General features: G+C 48.2%; 2 protein-coding genes across 5 annotated transcripts in view; one reads left to right on the top strand and one right to left on the bottom strand.

Annotated features, from left to right (window-relative positions):
• SMUG1 (single-strand-selective monofunctional uracil-DNA glycosylase 1) overlaps positions 1–1526 on the bottom strand; it is a 147950-nt gene extending 146424 nt beyond the window's left edge. For 3 of the 4 annotated variants that reach the window (XM_053296966.1, XM_053296964.1, XM_053296968.1), the window contains exon 1: positions 1401–1526. The gene's annotated coding sequence lies outside the window, so the exon portion shown is untranslated. Of the gene's footprint in view, positions 1–598; positions 650–1400 lie in introns of those variants that run through there. The other variant, XM_053296967.1, reaches the window with a different exon arrangement.
• The window catches only part of LOC128345262 (TBC1 domain family member 15-like), a 41271-nt gene that overhangs the window by 11810 nt on the left and 7921 nt on the right, over positions 1–21540 (top strand). Inside the window, exons 3-11 of the mRNA XM_053296962.1 lie at positions 1992–2108; positions 3355–3575; positions 5824–6003; positions 6138–6223; positions 7858–7961; positions 8929–8996; positions 9716–9862; positions 11543–11633; positions 14909–15033. Coding sequence (XP_053152937.1) covers positions 3356–3575; positions 5824–6003; positions 6138–6223; positions 7858–7961; positions 8929–8996; positions 9716–9862; positions 11543–11633; positions 14909–15033 — 1021 coding nt within the window. The 5' untranslated portion in view covers positions 1992–2108; position 3355. The remainder of the gene's footprint in view (positions 1–1991; positions 2109–3354; positions 3576–5823; positions 6004–6137; positions 6224–7857; positions 7962–8928; positions 8997–9715; positions 9863–11542; positions 11634–14908; positions 15034–21540) is intronic.

Here is a 21540-nt window from a genome sequence, read left to right as displayed (position 1 = left end):
TGAACCTTGGACCTTCTACATGCCAAGCCGATGCTCTGTGGCTGTGCCTGGGGATTGAACAACCTGAGCATAGATTATAAAGCATTTTGTGGTACCTTAAAGATGAATCCACTTATTGCCACAAAGCCTCTTGTGAAATGGAGCCCACTTCATCAGGTGCATGTGTTTTACTGCCAAGGATAACATTGCATGCATCTGATGAAGTGGGTTTGAGTCCATGGAAGCTTCTGTTGCTGTAACTATAAATGTGTTAGTCTTTAGGATGTCACAAGACTCTGTTTTTCCTGTAGCAGACAAGGTGACATCTTTGGAAGTGTAGATTATAAAACATATTCCAGTACCCACATTTGTGATGCATCATGAAAAAATTCAATCCATCAAGGTGAAACCACAAAAATCAAGTCTGCCTCTGCACTAGGTGCAGTATTAAAATGACCCCACTCTGAGACCATTCCTGGCTCCCCTTCAGCTGCCCCACTTGCCCTGGAGTATGCCGCTGCCACCACCCCCCTGCCGCCTTTCCACCTGTCTTTAAACAAGACAGAGGGGCAATATAATCAGCTAGGCTGCCTTAAAACTAAGCAAATGGAACACCAACCAAGCCTGAATGTCCTTGATGGGTCCCCATAGCGCCGGGCTGCACAACATTCTTGTTGGACTACAACTCCCATCATCCCTGACTATTGGCCACTGTGGATGGGGAAGGTGGGGGTTGTAGTCCAACAACCACTGGAGGGCCGAAGTGCAGCCCTGTCATAGTGCAAGAGGCCATTGTGAGGTCACAGAAGCTGCAGGTTCCACAGTGCCATCAGCAGGAGAAGTCCCAAGGGCAGGAAGGCAGGCAGATCGGCAGGAAGGGGACCCTGGGCCATGTCCATCTGTGTCCTTGCATAGCCCCCATGCCTACGGCACCAGGAGGCAGGGGATGAAGGCCGTGGAGACTGGCAGTCTGGTATATCAGCTCCTGTGGAGCTGGTTACAGGCAATCCGGTAGGTTCATAGTCAGGGACACTCAGTGAATTTGACTGCCAATAGTTTCTGATGATGGCAATAGGCTTAGATGGCCTAAAAGGGAATGAGAGCTATCCATAGAGAAGAGGTATGTCAGTAGTTATTGGCTATGAGGGCTAAATAGAACCTCCATGTCCAGGAACAGAGTACCTCTGGATACCAGCTGACATGGGGGTAAACAATGGGGGAGGGCTATTGCCTTTGTGCCCCACTTGTGAGCAATCTGTGAGATGCTGGCCTGCATGGATGTTTGGTCTGATCCAGCAAGGCTCTTCCATGTTCCCATGTCAGACATTTGGGGAGCATCCAAATGCCTGACATCTCACTCCTCTTTCTAACTATCCCTATAACTGTGACCTTCCACTCTTTTTCAAGCTTTGGCAAAATACCTGTTTCAGGGTGAGAGCCATTTCTCACCAAGCTGACCTCCACGCAATGCTGAGCTTTTCCCAGTGCCGCCAAGGTAGGGCCCTTCAGGGAAACCGAACTCCTGCAGAGCCCCACGGCCATCTTTGGAAGCATGCACAGAGCACTGGAAGGTTTACGCCTTCCCAGCACTTCCCAGGTCAATGCAGAAGTGCTGGGAAGGACTACACTTCCCAGCACTCTGTGTGCACTTTCCAAGATGGCGCTGAGGCTCGACAGGGCTCCATTTTCCTTAAAGGGGCCCCAACAATACTGGGCAAAGGGCAGCACTACACAGCCGAAGCAGTTGCCTCCGCACAGTGCTGGGCGGGGGGGGGGGGCGCTGTGTGGAGGATTCGGCTTTGGCCAAAGCTTTGCACAGGCCTAATAAACCATTGGTCAGGGAGTCACACATAGGGTCAATGGGAGACGCCCCTGGCTCCCAGGCCTTGCAGTGAAGCATACTGCCCTATAATGTCTCTCCTGCAGCGTCCTGCCCACCCTTATTCTGCCCCTTCTGCATGGCTCCCCATCCCTGTGCTCCACCACAGCTAACTGTCTTATGTGCCCCACAGTGAAACCATCACCTTCCTGTTGCAGTTTGCACAGCACCAGGCCGAGTGGTTACTCCAGCAGGTTTCCAGTTCTTCTTTGCTGCGAGGCCTGATCCCATCTCTGGGAACCTATTGCAGGTCAGAACTTCCATACAGAACAAATGGGATGATAGGACAATGGATTGAAATGGTGTACACGAGGGTGTGTTTGTTAGGAGGGGGACATAGGGACATAGGAAGCTGCCATATACTGAGTCAGACCATTGGTCTATCTAGCTCAGTATTGTCTTCACAGACTGGCAGCAGCTTCTCCAAGGTTGCAGGCAGGAATGTCTCTCAGCCCTATCTTGAAGAAGCCAGGGAGGGAACTTGGAACCTTCTGCTCTTCCCAGAGCAGCAGCTCCATCCCCTGAGGGGAATCTCTTACAGTGTTCACACATCAAGTGTCCCATTCAGATGCAACCAGGGCAGACCCTGCTTAGCTAAGGGGACAAGTCATGCTTGCTACCACAAGACCAGCTCTCCAGGGACAACAAGTAGCCCTGAGGGACTTCATACAATTCCAAAAATACCAGCTTAGTTATTTTAAAGCCCGTTTCTAGTCCTTCTGGAGGCCAAAGGCCGATTATAAAATGCATTTTAGCCCAAATGCTAAAGGGCATAAAATAAGGCAAGGGAGAGGATAGGAAAAGGGGCAACTCCATGAAGTTTTCAAATACTTACAGCACAGTATGCGATTCATCTTATAAAGTGTCTCCAAGGGTTGGTGCATATTTCTTCAAGCTTAGGCAGAACAATCGCAAAATCTGGCTGTTGTAGAGCCAATCCCAAACAGGTGGCTGTTTGGTGCATCAATCTGCCTTGTTTAAAACGTGCTATCTAAGCAGTGTCTTCTAAGAAGGAAGGCTCCTCCTGGTTCTAGCTTAGTCCAGCATTGGCACTACCTAACACTAGGGGGCCCCAAGCCACAGGCATCGATCTTGCATCCTGAGTGGCCCTGGTGCCACAAGTGGCATATTCAGCAGAGAGGGAGAGCTGTGGGGTGCCCAGGCAGGGACAGGAGGGCCCAAGGGGTTAGCGATGATGGGCATCACAGAGTCAGGCCTCCGCTCCTGCTGGCCTTTCCTATGCTCTAATGGCCAATGGCCTACTCCCCAGCTCAGGAGACTAGAGGGGAAACCACACCTATTGCCATGGGCTCCACAAGTACTGCAGTGCACAGTGGAGTCACTATAGGGGTTATAACGCTTACATTTCTCCAGGTCCTTTGGACACACCCCTTGCACATTCGACATGTCCCTGTTTGCATGGCTGAAACGTTGGCGGGAATGGGACGGGATTTCTCAAAATTTGCTTTTTTTGCTTCATCACGGGGCCAACCCAGAATGTCTGCTCAGCCCATGGCAAACCACAGAAAGAGCCAGGGATCGAGAGTGGAGGGGAACCGGAAGAATCGAGCGAAGAACCAGCGTGATGCAGCGACCGCAGCTGCTCCCCCCTTTGGGACAGAGAGCAAACCCCTGCCCTCTCCCTCCGTCTTCAACTTATTTGATGAGGACGGGCGGCTGGATGTCTTCCGCATGCGCAAGCTGGTCTACGAGAGAGGTAGCCACACACCCTTTACATACTGGAGATGCCCATGGGGGTGGGGAACCCTGAGTTTTGGCATCCCCCTTTGGGTGGGCAGGCTGTGCCACACTCAAAACACTGGGCTGATTCCCACAATTGCAAAGAAGGCGCTGCCCTAAGACTCAAAAAACAGAGCAGCGCATCCTACTCCAGGGTTGTCATAGACATTGGACCAATTCCCACAACCATTAGACCCTGTGGTTGCCCCCCCACCCCACCAGCTTGCAGCAACCCCCCACATGCAGTGAGCAGACTGTCTTGACGCATTCATCAGAAGTTGTTAGCAGGGGTGGCACCAGGAGAAGAAAAAACTGAGGGGGGCACAGCAGGGGCAAAACATAATTCTGGGTGGGCAAGCTGTGTCCCACATGTTAGATTTCTGAAATAGAATTGGAGGGCATCTAGGAAAGACAACTACTTTTCTCCACCCTCTGGAGACGCCCTTAGCTGCTAGTTTTGCAAACCATGTGTGTTGGTAGTGGCATACCAAATTGGCAGCTTCTCTGGGTGGCGAAGGAGTGAGACCACCTGCTCATCAGAGGCAAGGAGCTGTCCCAGGCTGCAAAGCAAGCAAGCAAATGAATGACAGAGAGTCTAGCAGTTGTATGAATTGGGCTTCAGCCATTCTCCAGTGCTGGCCACAATCTCAGAGGTATATTATTATTCTTTTTATTTATGATGTTTCTATCCTGCCCTTCCTTCAAAGAGCTCAGGGCTGCATACATGGTTTCCCCACCTCCGCTGTATCCTCACAACAGTCCAAAGCCACCCAGTGAGTTTCATAGCTGAGTGGGGATTTAAACCTGGGTCTCCCCAGTCCTAATCCAATATCCTAGTCGTAAGCAGAAAGTAGATTGTGGTTCATTGGTGGGAAAAATGGCCAGTTTCCCCTGAGCCACCTTGTGCCTGCTGGTTGCTGGAAAATGTGTTGCAGGTCGATCTAGCAAGGAAGTGCCCTGCAGATTCAGAGCAGAGATCACTTTGGAGAAGAGTGCATACTCAGGATCGATTAGCACAGATTAGTTACACTTTCACGGCTTAAGAGAGTGCCTGCAAATGCACTCTTGCTTTGCCATTCAACACACACAGGTGGGCCGGTGCTCCACAGGCTGGGGTACCAGCAACTGGGTAGGTACGTAATCAGTATGTAAAACCAAACCAAACCAGAATGGGGAGATGGACAGTGGCCAACATGTTGCACACGGCAACGTCAGTGTTTCCAACCCTTTGGAGTGGTTGCAGACATGACAACCAGCAATGGTGGTGTTGCGCAAGAGTGCAATTGTGCAACTACTTGGAACAGCGCATGGAAACTTGCACAGTGCTACCTCCATTGGAAACAACAGAAGTAGCCCTGCACAAGTGCCTGCATGCCGTTTTAAGTAGTTGCATGACTGCACTGCTGCGCAGTACCTCCAGGGCTGGTCTCTGTGTGTGCAAAGGCCCTGATGGGTCAGAATTTGGAAACACCAGCATTGCCTTGTGCAACAAGTTAGCCACTGCATTCAGCTTCCAGGCTGTCTGAAAACACTTTGTGCTGAAAAACGCCAACCTTTTTGTAAAGAAAAAGAGCAGCAATTCTAAGCGGGAAGGGAGAGCACTTACTCCTTTTTCTACCAGCTGTTTCTGCTCCAATTCACCGGCCCCTCCCCAAGTTGCTTCCCTCTGCCCCATATTCTAGACTAGGGCTGCAAAACTTTGGCCCTCCAGCCATTGTTGGACTGCAACTCCCTTCATCCCCAGTCCCGGTTGACAATAGTCAGGGGTGATGGGCGTTGTAGTCCCACATCTGCAGGAGGGCCAAAGTTGTGCAGCCCTGTTCTAGACACTTGCCTGCAGGGGCAAATTAGTTAGGCCCTAATCCCAGCCTTGATTCCATTCACCCATATTGAGTCACAGTTGTACAAGAGCCAGCGTGGTGTAGTGGTTAGAGTGCTGGACTAGGACTGGGGAGACCCGAGTTCAAACCCCCATTCAGCCATGATACTAGCTGGGTGACTCTGGGCCAGTCACTTCTCTCTCAGCCTAACCTACTTCACAGGGTTGTTGTGAGGAGAAACTTAAGTATGTAGTACACTGCTCTGGGCTCCTTGGAGGAAGAGCGGGATATAAAATGTAAAAAAACAAAGATTCTCAAAAGGATGGGAAACTGATTCATTCTGTTTGTTGAATGATTCTACCAGGGCTGTGCTGTGTGGGTTGGGGGTGTAATTCCTTGTTTCAGGCACACATCCCAGTGAGAGAAAGATCGCCTGGAAGTTCCTCTTTGGCGTGTACCCAGAGAAATCCACAGCCGAAGAGAGGTGGGAGCTGGACCAGCAGATGATTTCGCAGTACCAGTGGATGAAGTGCTCATGGAAACAGCGCTTTCCCTGGGCCACCATCATGAAGGTTAATTCTGACTGTGAGTGTCAGCTGTGCCTTTTAGCTTTATGTTCTCCTAGGGCCCTGCCCCCAGGCCGAGCAACAGGTCTCTGCCTCTCAAGGAGGCCACAGTGGCCAATGTTGTGGTTCTTGCTTTTCCACTCCCCCCAACAGTGGAGCTGTCCTTGGCCATCGAGAAGTATGACAATCAACAGAAGGAACTCGAAGAAGCCAAGCCACCCACAGAGGCCGACATCGAGGTGAGAGAAAAAGCAGAAATGGGCTTCCTTGAACAATATTTGGTAACCTTAAGGTAGCCAGGAGAGGACTGATGAGCTGGGCTTAATCCGAACTTGAGCTCAGCAATGTTTCGTCTTTCCCCAGCACTGGGGAAATTTGCCCCCTTTCCCCAGCACTGTGGCTGTGTGAACATAGGAAACATAGGAAACTGCCATGTACTGAGTCAGACCATTGGTCTATCTAGCTCAGTATAGTCTTCACAGACTGGCAGCGTCTTCTCCAAGGTTGCAGGCAGGAATCTCTCTCAGCCCTATCTTGGAGATGCTGCCAGGGAGGAAACCTGGAACCTTCTGCTCTTCCCAGAGCGGCTTCATCCCCTGAGGGGAATAATATCTTGCAGTGCTCACACATCAAGTCTCCCATTCATATGCAACCAGGGCAGACCCTGCTTAGCTATGGGGACAAGTCATGCTTGCTACCACAAGACCAGCTCTCCTACTTCCTTCTGCTTCCTTCTACTTCCTTCTGCTTTTAACTTTAAAAAACCAAACGGCAAGACATTTGGTCCCAGGTCTCTTGATCTTATGGCCCTCAAATGGCTTTGTAAAGTGTTGGAGATGCAGCTCCTGATGGCAATGACTCTTAGCACCAACAACCCTATTGACCACTAGGGGCACTAGGGGTAGAGATAGCCAGTAAGGGAATCCCCTCTCTGATTACACTTCGTCTACTCCACTTCCCTTTTGTTAGACTGATAGTCTCAGGTTTCTTCCTCTCACCTGGAGAGAGAAACTTCCTTCTTCTCCCTTCCTCTCTTCCTGTATGTAGCTAGCAGCAAGGCATGTATGCCTTAATCTATGTCCCTGATGGGTTTCCTAAATAAACTACTTTATAGAACTTTAACTCCATGTCTCCAGACAATATTAATTAGCAGTGCTCGCTAACCTGTGCATTTTCACTGTAGCTGGGGTAGGTAAAGAAATCTCCTCTCCAAGCTCTCTAACATAAAATTCATGGGGATAAATCTTTCATTGGCTCATGTTCACTATAATGCAATGGAACCTCCATATTGAGAAGCAGTTGCTCTGAGTACAGGATCCTGAAGATAAAAACCAGGAGATGACCACCAGCTTCATGTCCTGTTTGTGAGCTTCCGGAAGCATCTGGTGTCCACTGCTGGCGCTTCCCAGATTAACCCCTACAACAGTATCACAACGTATCTGCTAAGTGTGCTTCCGCACTTCCTGTGTTGTGACACCACAGTCACCCTACTCTGTCAGCAGGGTGCTGTTCACATTTTGGATGCTTTGTTTCAGATTTTATCTCTGCGATTTAGTGCTATAACGTTGTATGTCCTTTGCAAAAAAAAGTAGCTGTATTTTCCCATTGTAGGGGAATTTTCCCGTTGTAGATTCTGGGGATCATTTTCCATTTGATCCTGCCAAGCTGAAGCATTTCACCACAATTGTAGCGGGTCACCTGGAAAGTGCCCTTGAGACAGAATGCTGAACCAGGTTGGTCTTGGGTCTAATTATACTCTTCACTCCGCGGCAGAGAACTGAATGCAAAAGGCATAATTCCCAGCACCAGTGAGGCACCAGCCCTTCCTTAATATTTCTTACACTAACCTGTTCATAGTTCTGTCTTTTGCCAGCAGAGCATATCCTTCCAGTACGTTAATGAGAGACAGTTCCGAAAGGCGCTTAGAGACATCGATGCAGACATACCCCGAACAGACCGCAACCGAACCTTCTTCCAGTAAGTGCCTGTCCCTTCCCAGCCATGGTACCAAATGAGCTGAAACAAAAAGCTGGACACTCCGAGCAAAAGTTTGCAAATTCAGATTCTGAGGGTACAGGCCTGAACAATTTGTGACTCCCCGCCCTCACTCCCAAGATGAAAGCAGCCCACTTACCACTGAGTGACACTAAACCATTGAGAATATTGGTCTTCCATCAGGAAGAAGAGCACAGAATATTACTCAATAATATTTGGCTTTTATCAGCTGGGAAATTTGATGTAAGACTACTCGAATCCCCGCTGGTACTATATCGGGCAGCAGCGATATAGGAAGATGCCAAAAAGCATCATCTCATACTGTGTGGGAGGAGGCAACAGTAAACCCCTCCTGTATTCTACCAAAGACAACCACAGGGCTCTGTGGGCACCAGGAGTCAAAACAGACTTGACAGCACACTTCAACTCCCTATGTATAACTATTCAGACTGCAAGTCGCATGGATCACTGCGTCAAACTGCAAGTCGCAGGGATCACTGGAGAGTGAGAATGACTGTTAAAGCAGTTTACAGCAGGGCTGCATAACTTCAATCCGCCAGTTGTTTTTGGACTACAACTCTCATCATCCCAGCTACAGTGACCAATAGCCAGGGACTGTGGGAGTTGTAGTCCAACAGTGGCAGGGAGGCCAAAGTTGTGCAACCCTGCTCTACAGTGTAGATATCCTCTTAGTCTGAGAATATTTTCTAGTGTATTTCCCAAGACCACACAAAGGAATAACAGAGAAGAAGAGTCCTCTGCGAATGTGCCGAGTGCCTTTCTCACACCACTCAATAATCCCAGCCATCTGAGATTAAGGGGTAAAAGGTTTCAGATCAGAAGGGATGGTTTCCAAGCAGCCTCAAGCCTTGGCAGTCCTCTTTGCAGAAATGAACCATGAGAAGGCCACCGCCATGACCACCGCTGTGCCTTTTCTCTCTCCTTGCAGGCGTGAGGGACTAATGAACCTGCTTTACCTCCGAGACATTCTTGTCACGTATGTGGCCTTCCATCAAGGTGAGGACACCGCTGTACCTCCTTCCGGGAATCTCAGCTGATGCCATCAGTTCTGCACCTGCCAGATCTCCTGCTCCATTCACCTCCCTCCTCTCAGTTCCTGACACATTACATTTCTCCCATTCATCACTGACAGAATGCTTTTCGTTTCGCCAGGTCTATTTAAATCCAGACTGTGTCTCAAAGAGGTTTAGAGCTTTTCTGAAAGAGGTTTACAGATTGAATAGACTTTACATTTTTCAGTAACTTGGAAGAGTTCTTGTCCTCTTGTTATGCACCATTGGCATAGCATTTATTTATTTATTTATTTATATCTATGTATGGGAACTTGTGTTGAAAAGCAGTATATAAATATTAGTCATATTCGTATTCCTATTTCCCCCTTCTTCGATTACCATTTCTGGCAAGCATTTGTCTGAAGTGTTGTAGCTGCTCAAAAGGTGCCTGCTAAAAGCTAAAACATCTCCTCTAAAAGCATCACCCACACTTCTGTGATACAGGTGTGTATGTTTTTGCACAATATGGAATTGTGCAAAACCCTAACCTCACCAATAACCTTCTAAAGCTCTTATGATTCTTTCGCCATTCCATTTATGTCCACCATTTGAGACTTGTTATGAGGTTTGTCTAAATCGCTCAAATGTGTAATTCACAATATTGGTGATTTTGGGGAGCACCAGCGCCTCTTTCCTGATTCTGGTTTCTTTCCTCCTCTGCAGACATTGGATACTGCCAGGGCATGAACGACTTTGCCAGCCGCTTCTTGGAGACCCTGGGAAATGAGACTGAGGCCTTTTGGTGCTTCCTGGGCTACATGCGACGTTCGGCATGGAGCTTCACCACCATGGGCGTGCGCCGCAAGACACGTGAGAGAGCAAAAGAGGCTATTTCAGTACAGTTCCCTTGCTGTGTCCAGATGGGATCATCCTCTTTAAAAAAAACCCAAAAAACACTGTTCTACAAGCTGTGAAAGTGAGCTGTGTGGACAGCACCAGTTGGCTGATGTCTGATGTCAACAAGACACTGCACACACACCCTCAATTCTCAGAGCAGTTTCGCAACTGTTTAAAATTATGCTTCTTCTATTTAATAAGGCAGAGGATTAAAATAAAGATGGGTATGCATACATACACCATTTTAAAGGTGACCAGCCCACCTCAAGAACTGTGGGGGAGGGGACATAATTGATGACAATCCAACATCCAACTTCCTAAAATATACATCCGTCATGGAAACTGTGAAGCTGGGAGGAAGCCCTGCTCATAATGAGTGTGAACGATTCTTTAAATACATCATCTGTCTTCACCTGGAGGGAGAAGGATATGTCACTAAGCAGCAGGAGGGGAGAAGAGAAGAGAAGGTGGATGGTAAACTGGTAGGCCTATGTATACTCTTTCCAAGCTTATACTTGCTGGACTGTGTATTATATTATTTTATTTATTTGATTGATTGATTGATTGCTATACCACCCTTCCAAAAATGGCTCAGGGCAGTTTACACAGAGAAATAATAAATAAATAAGCTGGATCCCTGTCCCCAAAGGGTTCACAATCTAAAAAGAAACATAAGATAGATGGGGCATAGCAAGGTTGGAGTGGGCCCAGAGACAAGACTTTAAAATGCACCCCCCCTCTGCTCACTGAAGCTCAGCTCATGAAGTAAATAAATCTTAAATGAGGCTGAATAGTGGTAACAAAAAGCATAGTAAAATTTATATATAAAAATATAAATATATAAAAATATAAATAATTTTGTGTGTGTGTGTGCGTGCGTGTGTGCCACAATAGAACATCATCCTAAATTATTTTTTTAAAGGTTTTGTAAATTGTGGACAATGCAAGTCATTGAATGGTACTAGAGAAAGACATGATGTTCTGGTAGCTCCAGGTCTTAACACTCACATCAATTTTGGAGGATGAATACAACTGAAGGAAGCCTGGGCGGGTGAACAGCTGGGGGAGTCAGTCATGTGACTTGCCTCTGGGGGCCCCCCAAGGCAGTGGGCCCCCCAGACAACTTTCTCCCCTTGCCCTTGAATAGACACCCCTGGATAGACACCAGCAACAGTCACTTGAGGTACTGTGCTGTGGGTGGAGAGGGCCAGAAGGAAACATGGGCTTTAGAAGGAAACATGGTATCTAAAAGAAGGGCTATAAGCACTTAAACAATACACCTAAATTCTGCAACCTGTGTATATTATGCCGTATAAGCAATATTGCATATATTTGCTGATTTGCAGAATTTATTTGGCTTCCATTAGTCATACTGAATATCTGCCCACTGGCCATTTTAAGTCCTAATGGGTCCCCTTTGGCTTTGGACATTTCACCAGGCATTACCCGTGTGCAATTTTTAATGTGGAATTAATTTTGCTTCCAAGTGTGCATGTTCCCCCCACCCCAATATGTGGGCAATCTTTGCTAATCAGTGTTAGATGATCTTTGTCACCACCTCTCCCAGAATGCTTCACCCCAGAGAGAACTGACATCAGCAGATGGGGTTGTGTACATGGTGTAAGGCCTCATCCTTTCTCCTATCTAATACAGAAATTTGTGAGGAGCTCCTGAAACATGTGGACCCAGAGCTATACAACCACATAGAAAGTGTGTCCAAGGAAAAACTGATCTTTTGCCTCAGGTAAAAAAATCCATCTCCTCCTTCCCAAAACCTTGTTCAAGAGGAGGACACTGCAGAGCTGCTCGTAAAAATGGTCCTAGCACTGAATGGATCTCTGCCAACATCAAAAGATAACCAGGTTCCTTCCCAAGAAAAGCTGACATCTGTATCTTGTATAAATTATGCAAATTAAGCAAATTTGCATGATTCTTTTCATTTTATGCAATAAGCATCTATAGCTCTTTTTAAATTTAGGTTGCATTAATTTTTATATAAAAATAAAATATTAACAGACGTACCAGAAATATGCATACAGTAAAGAGAGAACCAGGGCAGGTATGGGTGGGGATACTGGGGGGAAATGGCCAAGATGTAAATCACGTAATGCTTTTCAATAAACTCATTAATAACAAACAAAGAGAGAGAAAGAACATCTTTCCAAAATGCAAAATGGGCCTTGTAATATGTTGGATGCGAGTGTGGTTATTTGCACAGGATTGCAATGTTCAAAAGCTTCTGTATCCCTAAGGTATAAAAGAAGCCACACCAAATCTTCTTCGTTCAATGCTTTCCCCACCCCCCACCCCTTTTAACTGCATTTTGATCCAGTCTTTCCAATTTTCAGTTCTGTGGAAGCAAGGTAAGAGGAAAACCTGGGTAGCTTTTCCTCCTACCTTTCTTCCACACAACTAAAAATTGGGAGTACACACAGCTCCCAAATCCGGGTAGAACATAGTTTTTCATTGTGTGAATGACTGACACTTTAGTCTGACACTTTTACTACTACACACAACACTTTGACCACTACATAATACAACACTGGTTCTTGCAGCTTTGCAAGATCTTACAACCAAAATTCCTGGGGCTAGGAGGAAGGCAGGATTATACCTTCCTTCCCCCGTATGACCGCAGCAATCTTCTGGCTGAGCCACTCAGCCGTGCACATGATCACCACTACAGCAAGCAGCACAGTGTTTTGGAGGTTGGGGGAATGCAGCCCAGCCTCCAGAAATCCCACAATGCACTGTGTGGGCACAGTGCATTGGGAGATACCCAACAGCTGGGCACTCTAGCCACCCAGCTCTGTGGCAGCCCAAGGAGACACACGACTGGGGTGGAAGGGTGCGCTCACACCCTTCTACCTCGGTGATAGCCCCAGGGGCGGGGGGAGGGGACTTTGGGCTGACCCCAGCACGCCACACAAACAGCCCTATTTGGGTAGGACTGCTCATGTGAACAGCCTCCTTGTGGTCCAAAAGGAAACCTTTGAACCTTACTATCAGTTGTGCTAACTGCCACCACTCCACCAACTGCCACCAATTAAAAATTTGGAATGGTACTGATGTCCTGATATCCCTGATATCACATTTCAAGGCTCTGATGTTGACCTAAAATGGTTTGAGCCCAACATACCGCACCAATGGCCATCACATCATCCTATATGTCAGTGCAATGTTAAAGATCAGCAGAGAATGTCTTCTTGTCGAGAGTTGCAGGCAGGAACCCACAGAGGCATATACTGCTGACTTGTGTAAGGGTAGTGAGTGATTTAAGTTACAGGTCAGAGCATTCTCCAGGCAGGCTGCACCCAAGCTCTGACACGTCTGTGTAGCCTGCCGTCTGCACCATGAGGGAAGATGAAGAACTGTTTTTTGTGGTTCCCCCACATCTGTGGACTCCTGTTCCCCATGGAGGTCAGAGTATTTTTCCATAAACATGGCCAAGGCCTTCTTGTTTGGGCCAACCTTTAATACTCAAGTTTGGAATAGGTAAACATTGTGCACCTTATTTTGATAGCTTACTGGGCTGTTTTTCTAGGTTTTTTTAATTGGATTGGGAGAGGAGGGTGAAGAAATCAAAATAAATAGATGGATCACGGATACTGGAGTAGCTTAAATGTTTGAAGTAGATGTTAAACGTTTGAAATGTTTGGAGTACCTTGAGTGTGTTTGAAGGGGTTTGGTAGTATGGCTTGAGACTGACTTTGCACACCTTTTTGTTTTAAAAGGCCAGATATTAGAAATACACAATTCACCTGGAAAACATCTAACCCTTGACATGGAGGTCCTGCCCTCTGATTCCAGGTGTGGGGTGGTCAGATATGGGTTACTGGGGGGTGAAAGCAATACACTCTGTACAGGCTCAGGGACCAGTGACATAGGAACATAGGAAGCTGCCATATACTGCGTTATAGGTCCATCATGCTCAGTATTGTCTACACAGACTGGCAGCAGCTTCTCCAAGGTTTCAGGCAGGAATCTCTCTCAGCCCTATCTTGGAGAATCCAGGGAGGGGACTTGGAACCTTCTGCTCTTCCCAGAGCAGCTCCATCCCCTAAGGGGAATGAATATCTTCCAGTGCTCACACTTCTAGTCTCCCATTCATATGCAACCAGGGCAGACCCTGCTTAGCTGGGGGGGAAGTCATGCTTGCTACCACAAGACAAGCTCTCCTCTCCTTCTCTAGAGGTTCTCTAAAAGAGACTAGACAGTCATCTCTCATGGATACTGCAGCAATTTCTTAGACTGATGGGTTGGACTAGAAAACCTCCAAGACTGTTTTCAACTATAACATTATATTATTCTACGAGCCGGGTCTCACGATGAGTGAGACCTGGTTTGTGCAGCAGAGCGGGGAGAGCGGGCTAAGCCCGCTCTCCCCGCAGACGATCAGGGCAGGAGCCCTGGGCGGCCAAATTGGCCACCCACATGATTGCCGGCTCCGTGGCGGAGCCGGTGGGAGCTGGGGGGAGCAGGGGCCGATCGCCCCCCGGAAGCTCTAGCATGCCCTGCGCAAGTGCGCAAGGCATGCTGGCGGGATCCGTGGAGCCAGGAGGTGGCTTTTCGCCTCCCCTCTGGGGGTCTCCTCGTGAATAGCCACAGCATGGAGCCGCGCCACAGCTACTCACGATCTTGAAAACCGGGTTTGCGGAGCGCTCACTCCGCAAACCCGGTTTTAGGGGAGGGGTACTTAGGCTGGTTAACTGCCTGGGAGCCCGGTGACTCCCACGATCAGGCAAAATCGGGCTAGGCTCCCCTAGCCCAATTTTGCCTGATCATGGGAATAGCTCCACTATCTCACAAAATTAAGGGCACCGCATTTAAAGCAGGTGTCAGTGCTGACCCCCAACCCCACATGTATGCTCTTTGTATTAGATTTAACTCTAGCCAATGAGGCCCCTGCAAAAAAAAATTTGGCAGGGTCTACAAAAAGGTGGGTGCATGTCAGTGTCATGGGAGAGGTGGTGGCAGTCAGCTTTCTATATTGGCTGCCTTTCCCTTGTGCCCCGTTACTAGGTGGCTACTGCTGCGTTTCCAGAAAGACCTGGACCACCCAGATGCTGTGCGGGTCCTAGAGATCAGTGCCTTGGAATCTGAGAAGATGAATTTTGGAGCTTGGTTATGGCTGACACGCAAGGAAGGTGAGACCCACTTTGTTATTTGGGAGTAAGACCCACAGCCTGTAGGCTCAGCAGCTACCACTGGGATCAAAGCCTGAAGAAGACATGAAGCTAGTGGGATGGGGGCAGGGGATTTTGCTACATGAGCTGAATTGAATGGGGAGAAAGAGACATTGGTAGATGTACCATGAAGGGTTCTTTTTCAAGGTATAGGGAGGCCATCCTCAACGTGACGGGTTATCAACCTCTGCATGCTCTGAGACAGGATCAATCAAAATTAAGCAGGCTGGTTCCTAGGGTGACAACTGTCACTCAATCCCCAGTTCCAGGACCGTATAGCATACTAGCAAAGCTTTGGAGAAAAAAGCTCAGACAGAAAAAAAACAGCAGTTAGAAACAGACAACCACTTTCAAGAGCTGCTGTAAAAAACAGAGATAAGTAAACGGTTACCCTGGAAGCCGTCCCACCTCCCTGACTAAACAAAAGCGCGGCTGAAACAATGATGAGACCCACCATCCACGGGTGGGCTGGATGGCTTCCCTATACCCTGAAAAAGAACCCTTCATGGCAAGTCTACAGATATTTCTTTTTCCATGGTACAGGGAGGCCATCCTCAACATGACAGGACGTACCCAAGCTTAAATACAGGGATGGAGCAGATGGCTAAACCACCTGCTGTAAGTCTGTATGCCCCATAACAGCCTGAGCTGTGTGAAAAGAAGGAATCTTGTCGTGAAATGAATGGTGACACAGAAGCCCAGGTGGCCGCTTTGTAGATTTCGGCCAGGGGCGCCTGGGCTGAGAATGCAGTTGATGCACAAGTGCTCCTGGTAGAGTGAGCTGTGGTGCCTTTGGGGACTGATAGCTGGAGAGACTCGTGAACTAGAGCAATGGCTGCCCTAATCCAGCAGCCCAGGGAAACCTTCATGACCTTGGCCTCCAAGGATGAAGGCTGGAAGGACACAAAAAGTGAATCCGAACTATGAAAATTTTTAGTCTGGAAAATATCATAGATTTTTACTGCCCAACGCACATCTAGCATGTGCCAAATCTTTTCCTTTGGGTGAGAAGGATTTGGGCAAATTGAAGGCAAGACCTCCTGTTGTCTATAAAAAACAGAGTTAATCTTTGTCATGAAGATAAGATCCAATTTTAAAACGACTGAGTCCTTTTGAAAGAGGCACAGTACCTTACACACCGACAAAGCAGCCAGCTCAGATACTGTCCTAGCAGATGTTATCACCACGAAGAAAATAACCTTAAAAGACAGCAGCTTCAATAGACTGACCGTAGAGGCTCAAAGGGAGCCCTAGTGAGGGCATTCAGCACTTTGTTCAAGTCCCAAAATGGAAACCTGTGCACCAGTGGAGGAGTGATGTTAGAAGCTCCCCATAGAAAACAGCTAATGTGAGGGTGTAAGGCCAAGGATCCCAGCACTGATATGTCAAGGACAGAGGATAAAGCTGAAGTTCGACGCTTCAAGGTATTAGAAGTCTGACCCATCTCGAGGCTGGACTGGAGTACAGGTGAAACTCGGAAAATTAGAATATCGTGCAAAAGTCCATTAATTTCAGTAATGCAAATTAAAAGGTGAAACTGATATATGAGACAGATGCATTACATGCAAAGCGAGATAAGTCAAGCCTTAATTTGTTATAATTGTGATGATCATGGCGTACAGCTCATGAAAACCCCAAATCCACAATCTCGGAAAATTAGAATATTACATGGAACCAAGAAGACAAGGATTGAAGAATAGAACAATATCGGACCTCTGAAAAGTATACAGTGTACTGTGCTTGATTGGCCAGCAAACTCGCCTGACCTGACCCCATAGAGAATCTATGGGGCATTGCCAAGAGATGGATGAGAGACATGAGACCAAACAATGCAGAAGAGCTGAAGGCCGCTAATGAAGCATCCTGGTCTTCCATAACACCTCATCAGTTCCACAGGCTGATAGCATCCATGCCACGCCGCATTGAGGCAGTAATTGCTGCAAAAGGGGCCCAAACCAAGTACTGAATACATATGCATGCTTATACTTTTCAGAGGTCCGATATTGTTCTATTCTACAATCCTTGTCTTCTTGGTTCCATGTAATATTCTAATTTTCTAGGATTGTGGATTTGGGGTTTTCATGAGCTGTACACCATGATCATTACAATTATAACAAATTAAGGCTTGACTTATCTCGCTTTGCATGTAATGCGTCTGTCTCATATATCAGTTTCACCTTTTAATTTGCATTACTGAAATTAATGGACTTTTGCACGATATTCTAATTTTCCGAGTTTCACCTGTAAGGCCAGGACCTCCAAAATTCTCATTGAAGTAGGCTGGATATGATTCTTACATGCCCAGTTTCAGAAGGCCGACCAGGTGGCTTGATAAATACGAGACATGGAAGGATGCCTTGAGGCCAGAATTGTGTCCTGAACTTGTTTGGAATAACCTCTATCAGCTAACGACCTGCACTCAACTTCCGCATGCAGGGCTGTCCTTAGGGTGGGGCGACCAGGGCGAATGCCCCGAGCTGGCACAGGCCCTACTCTGGGCACACTGCAGTGCAGCCTCCCCCCCCCCCCCCCCAGTCCCAGTCACTTATCTTTCCCTGCACGCATCCCAGCTGGAGCCAATCTTTTGTGTTTATGTGCAGCACAGGCTTGAAAGGCTCCCAGGCAAGCTGCTAGATCTCTTTCTCTCTGTGTCTCTCAGCAGGTGTGCAGGGCTTCCAGAGAGGCCTCCATGTAGGCCTGGCTGAAGCCTGGAGCTCAGAAAGGAAGGAGGCAGGCAGAGTGCCCAGTGCTGGCTGCCCTTGCCCACCATATTTCTGTGCAGACCTTCTGCCCAGCCCAGCCTTTCCCTGCTTAGTAATGGAGATATGATGTGATATCCTTTTTGTGGTTATTCCCCCCTCCTAGAATATTTAGGGATTGGCTTGCCATAGGGCTTTGGAACTGAGCAGAGATGTAGGGCAGGGTGGGAGGAATATGTATATTTAAATTGAAGTGGATTGGACAAATTGTTGTTTTAAATATTTTTTTGAATTTTAAAAAACCCATCAAAAAAAGTCCTATAAGTGGCTTGTTTCATGGCAGAAAATTACAAAAACTTCTGGAACAATATATAATATATATTTATTTATAAATGCACTATGCTCAAGTTGATTTGCAACCCAGAAGGTCTGAGTGAGAACTGTGAAGCATGTGTTGTGCTTTTTATTTTTATTTCTATTTCTTTAGAAATGCACTGTGTGTCCAAGCTGGTTAGTCATGTCCAAAAACCTCACTCACACTATTTACACTGTATGTCATTAATCAGTATGATTCTGTAATGATATGAAATGTTAAGAAGGCCCTGCACATGCTGATTCGCCCCCAGCCCCACACCCCCTAGGGATGGCACTATTCACACATGTAACTGAAGCCACGCTGGATCTGGATGAAACAGCCCCTGCGAAAGAAGATCTGCTTGTAGAGGGAGATGCCATGGAGCAAGCACCAAAAGAGACAGAAGGTCTGAGAACCAACACCATAGTGGCCGGTACAGAGCCACTAAAATGATCACTGCCTCCTCTGACAGAAGCTTCTTGATGAACATCCTGAGGATTGATACAGGCGGAAAAGCATAAAGTAGACCAGGTGGCCATGGTGACATGAGCACATCCACCTGTTCCGCTCAGTAATACTGGTACCTCGTGAAGAACCTTGGAAGTTGCCCGTTGAAAGGGGTCACAAAAAGTTCTAATTCAGGACATCCCATCAGATCTGTTCAAAGACTTCTGGATTCAGTGCCCATTCCGCCGGATCCATCCATTTTTGGCTCAGCCAATCTGCTTGAAGGTTTGCCGAACCACTCAGGCGCTCGGCTGACATGGACAGTAGGTTGTTCTCTGCCTATATGAACAGCAAGCTGGCCTCCTTCATCAAGGTGCACGATCTTGTGCCCGCCCCCCAATGATTGACATGAGACTTGGCCGTAACTTTGTCTGTCCTGATCAAAATGTGTTTGTGCCCGAGTAGACCTTGAAAATGAAACAAGGCTAGCCAGATCACCTTCAGCTCCAGCCAACTGATGTTGTGTTTCAAATCTGTCAATCCCTGCGCATGCTGTCCTAGACAATGACCTCCCCGGCCGGAGAGGCTTGTGTCAGTGGTGACCACCACCTTGCTTGTACTTTCGAGGGGTAGACCCTCCTCCATGGCCAGAGACATCCACCAGAGAAATAATTGCTGCACTTTGCGAGGGAGCTGAACCATCACATGCCTCTTCTCCATCATGGCCATCTGAAATGGAAGAATGAGCCACTGGAGTGGTCTGAAGCGCCACTGTGCCCAAGGGGTGCATTCCAGACAGGCGATCATTGACCCCATGAGCTGGGCTAGGGTCATGACAGCCACTTTGTGTTTGCTCGAAATGGACTTGATCAAGGCGGTTAACTTCTGACGCCGTTCCAAAGCAGGGAGACTGTCTCCCTCTGGGTGTTGAAGAAGGTGCCCAGATGAAGAATTTTGCTGGCATGGACAGAAATTGTTCATTGATAACAAAGCCATGGTCCTGAAGAATCTGGGCAGCTTGCTGGACATCCCTGACTGCTTGTTGACATGAGGACATTGTGTAGATCAGGGATTCTCAACATTGGGTCCTCAGCTGTTTTTGGACTTCAACTCCCATAATCTCCGACCAAAGGCCACTGGGACTGGGGATTATGGGAGCTGAAGTCCAAAAACATCTGAGGACCCAACGCTGAGAATCCCTGGTGTAGATCGAAGATCGTCCAAGTACGGGTGAGCATGAATGCCCTGAAGCCGTACATGGGAGATCACCGACACCATCAGTTTGGTAAAGACCCTGGGGGCTGAGGACAGCCTGAAGGGCAGGGCCCTTTATTGGAAGTGGTGATGGTTGTAGGTGAACCTCAGGAATCTGCAAAAGAAAGGGTGAATAGGTACATGGAGATAGGCTTCCAACAGATTGACGGAAGCTAGGAAGTCCCTCGCCTGGACAGCATCATTGATCGACCTGAGGGATTCCATTCGAATTGACCTCTTCCTCACATATTTGTTCAAGTCCAGGATTGTCCAGGATTTCAAGTACAGGATTGCTCGCCAGGACCCATCCACCTTTGGTACCAGAAAGAGCAAAGAATAAATGCCTGAACATAATGAGGTTGATGGAACCAGCTCTATGGCCTGAATCTCCACCAGATGTTGAATGGTCTGATTCATTAACACCTTTTTTGATCAAACCCTTGACTTGGGTGTTTCCAAATAAAAATTGGGGGCGGAGAAAGAAAATCTATTGCATAACCTTTGCGAACCATTTGCAGCACCCAGTGATCGGAGGTGCTGTTCGCCCAGGCCTCTGAAAACCACAGAAGCCTGCCCCCAACCAGAATCTGGTCATTGCTTAAGGTTTCCCTCGTTTGAGGTGGAAGGGAAGGACCTGTCCTGTTGGTTTCTGGCTGCATCTTGACCTTGCGCACTCCAAGATTGTCGCCAAGCCGGCCTGTAGGAGTTGGAGCGGTTGTCTCTGAACTGCTGATTGGCTGGTGGACAGTTGAAAATCCTATAGGGACGAAAGGAAGATGAATAGGAAGCACTCCCTCTAAAAGACCTGCTAAAGTACTTGCAACCAGCTGGCATGGCCTTTTTATCTTTAGTCTCCACTAGAACTGGTTCTAAAGATTCCCCAAAAAGCTTTCGCCCCGTGAATGGAGTGGCAGCCAAGTTGACCTTAGATTTAGTATCTACATACCAGCTTTTTAGCCAGAGGCCTCTATGTACCGCCACGCCAGAAGCCATGGCATGTGAGACATACTGGATACAGTCTTAGACTTGAGTCCGCCATAAGGGCGGCCGCCTTGGCCAACTTATATACCCCTTGGAACAGTTTTACATTCTCTTGAGGGATATACTGCACAAGGTCCTTCACCATAGAATAGATGCCCTTGCAAATATTGAAGAGGTCGCTGCGGCCCTGATGACTGTAGCAGTATAGGGATGTGCATGGTCCGGAGCAGTCCGGACCGGCACCGAAGGGGGGCCTTTCTTTAAGGGCAGGGAGGGCTTGCTTACCCCTCCCGCCTCTTTGCCCCCTCCAGCGCCCGTATTTAACAGACAAACGGGGCACTGGAAACCAGCCGCCCCCGCCGCCCCCCCCACCGCGAGCAGATTTACCCCCAAAACTACCAATACCCCTGCCACCGCCGCCGCCCGCCAGCCCTCCCTCCCAGCTGCCCGCCCGCCCGCCTGCCCGAGTCCTCACCCGATGCTTTAGTAAAAAACGAGAGGAGATACCGGACAGAGCTCCTCTCGCTAGGAAGGCCTGCTGCATACTGAAGGCACTTTGCACGCGCGCGCATGCGCGCACCACAAAGGACGCCGATCACCGGAGGCCCGGTCTACCCGGCCCGGCAGGTCGGAGGTCTACCCGGCGATCGGAGGCCCGGTCTACCCGGCCTTTTCCCGGCGGGTAGACCGGGCCTCCGGCAATCGGCGTCCTTTGTGGTGCGCGCATGCGCG

This window comes from Hemicordylus capensis, chromosome 2 (assembly GCF_027244095.1).
Source record: "Hemicordylus capensis ecotype Gifberg chromosome 2, rHemCap1.1.pri, whole genome shotgun sequence".
Classification (NCBI taxonomy): domain Eukaryota; kingdom Metazoa; phylum Chordata; class Lepidosauria; order Squamata; family Cordylidae; genus Hemicordylus; species Hemicordylus capensis.
The sequence above is the reverse complement of the archived record's forward strand: the minus strand, read 5'-3'. Positions and strand labels throughout refer to the sequence as shown.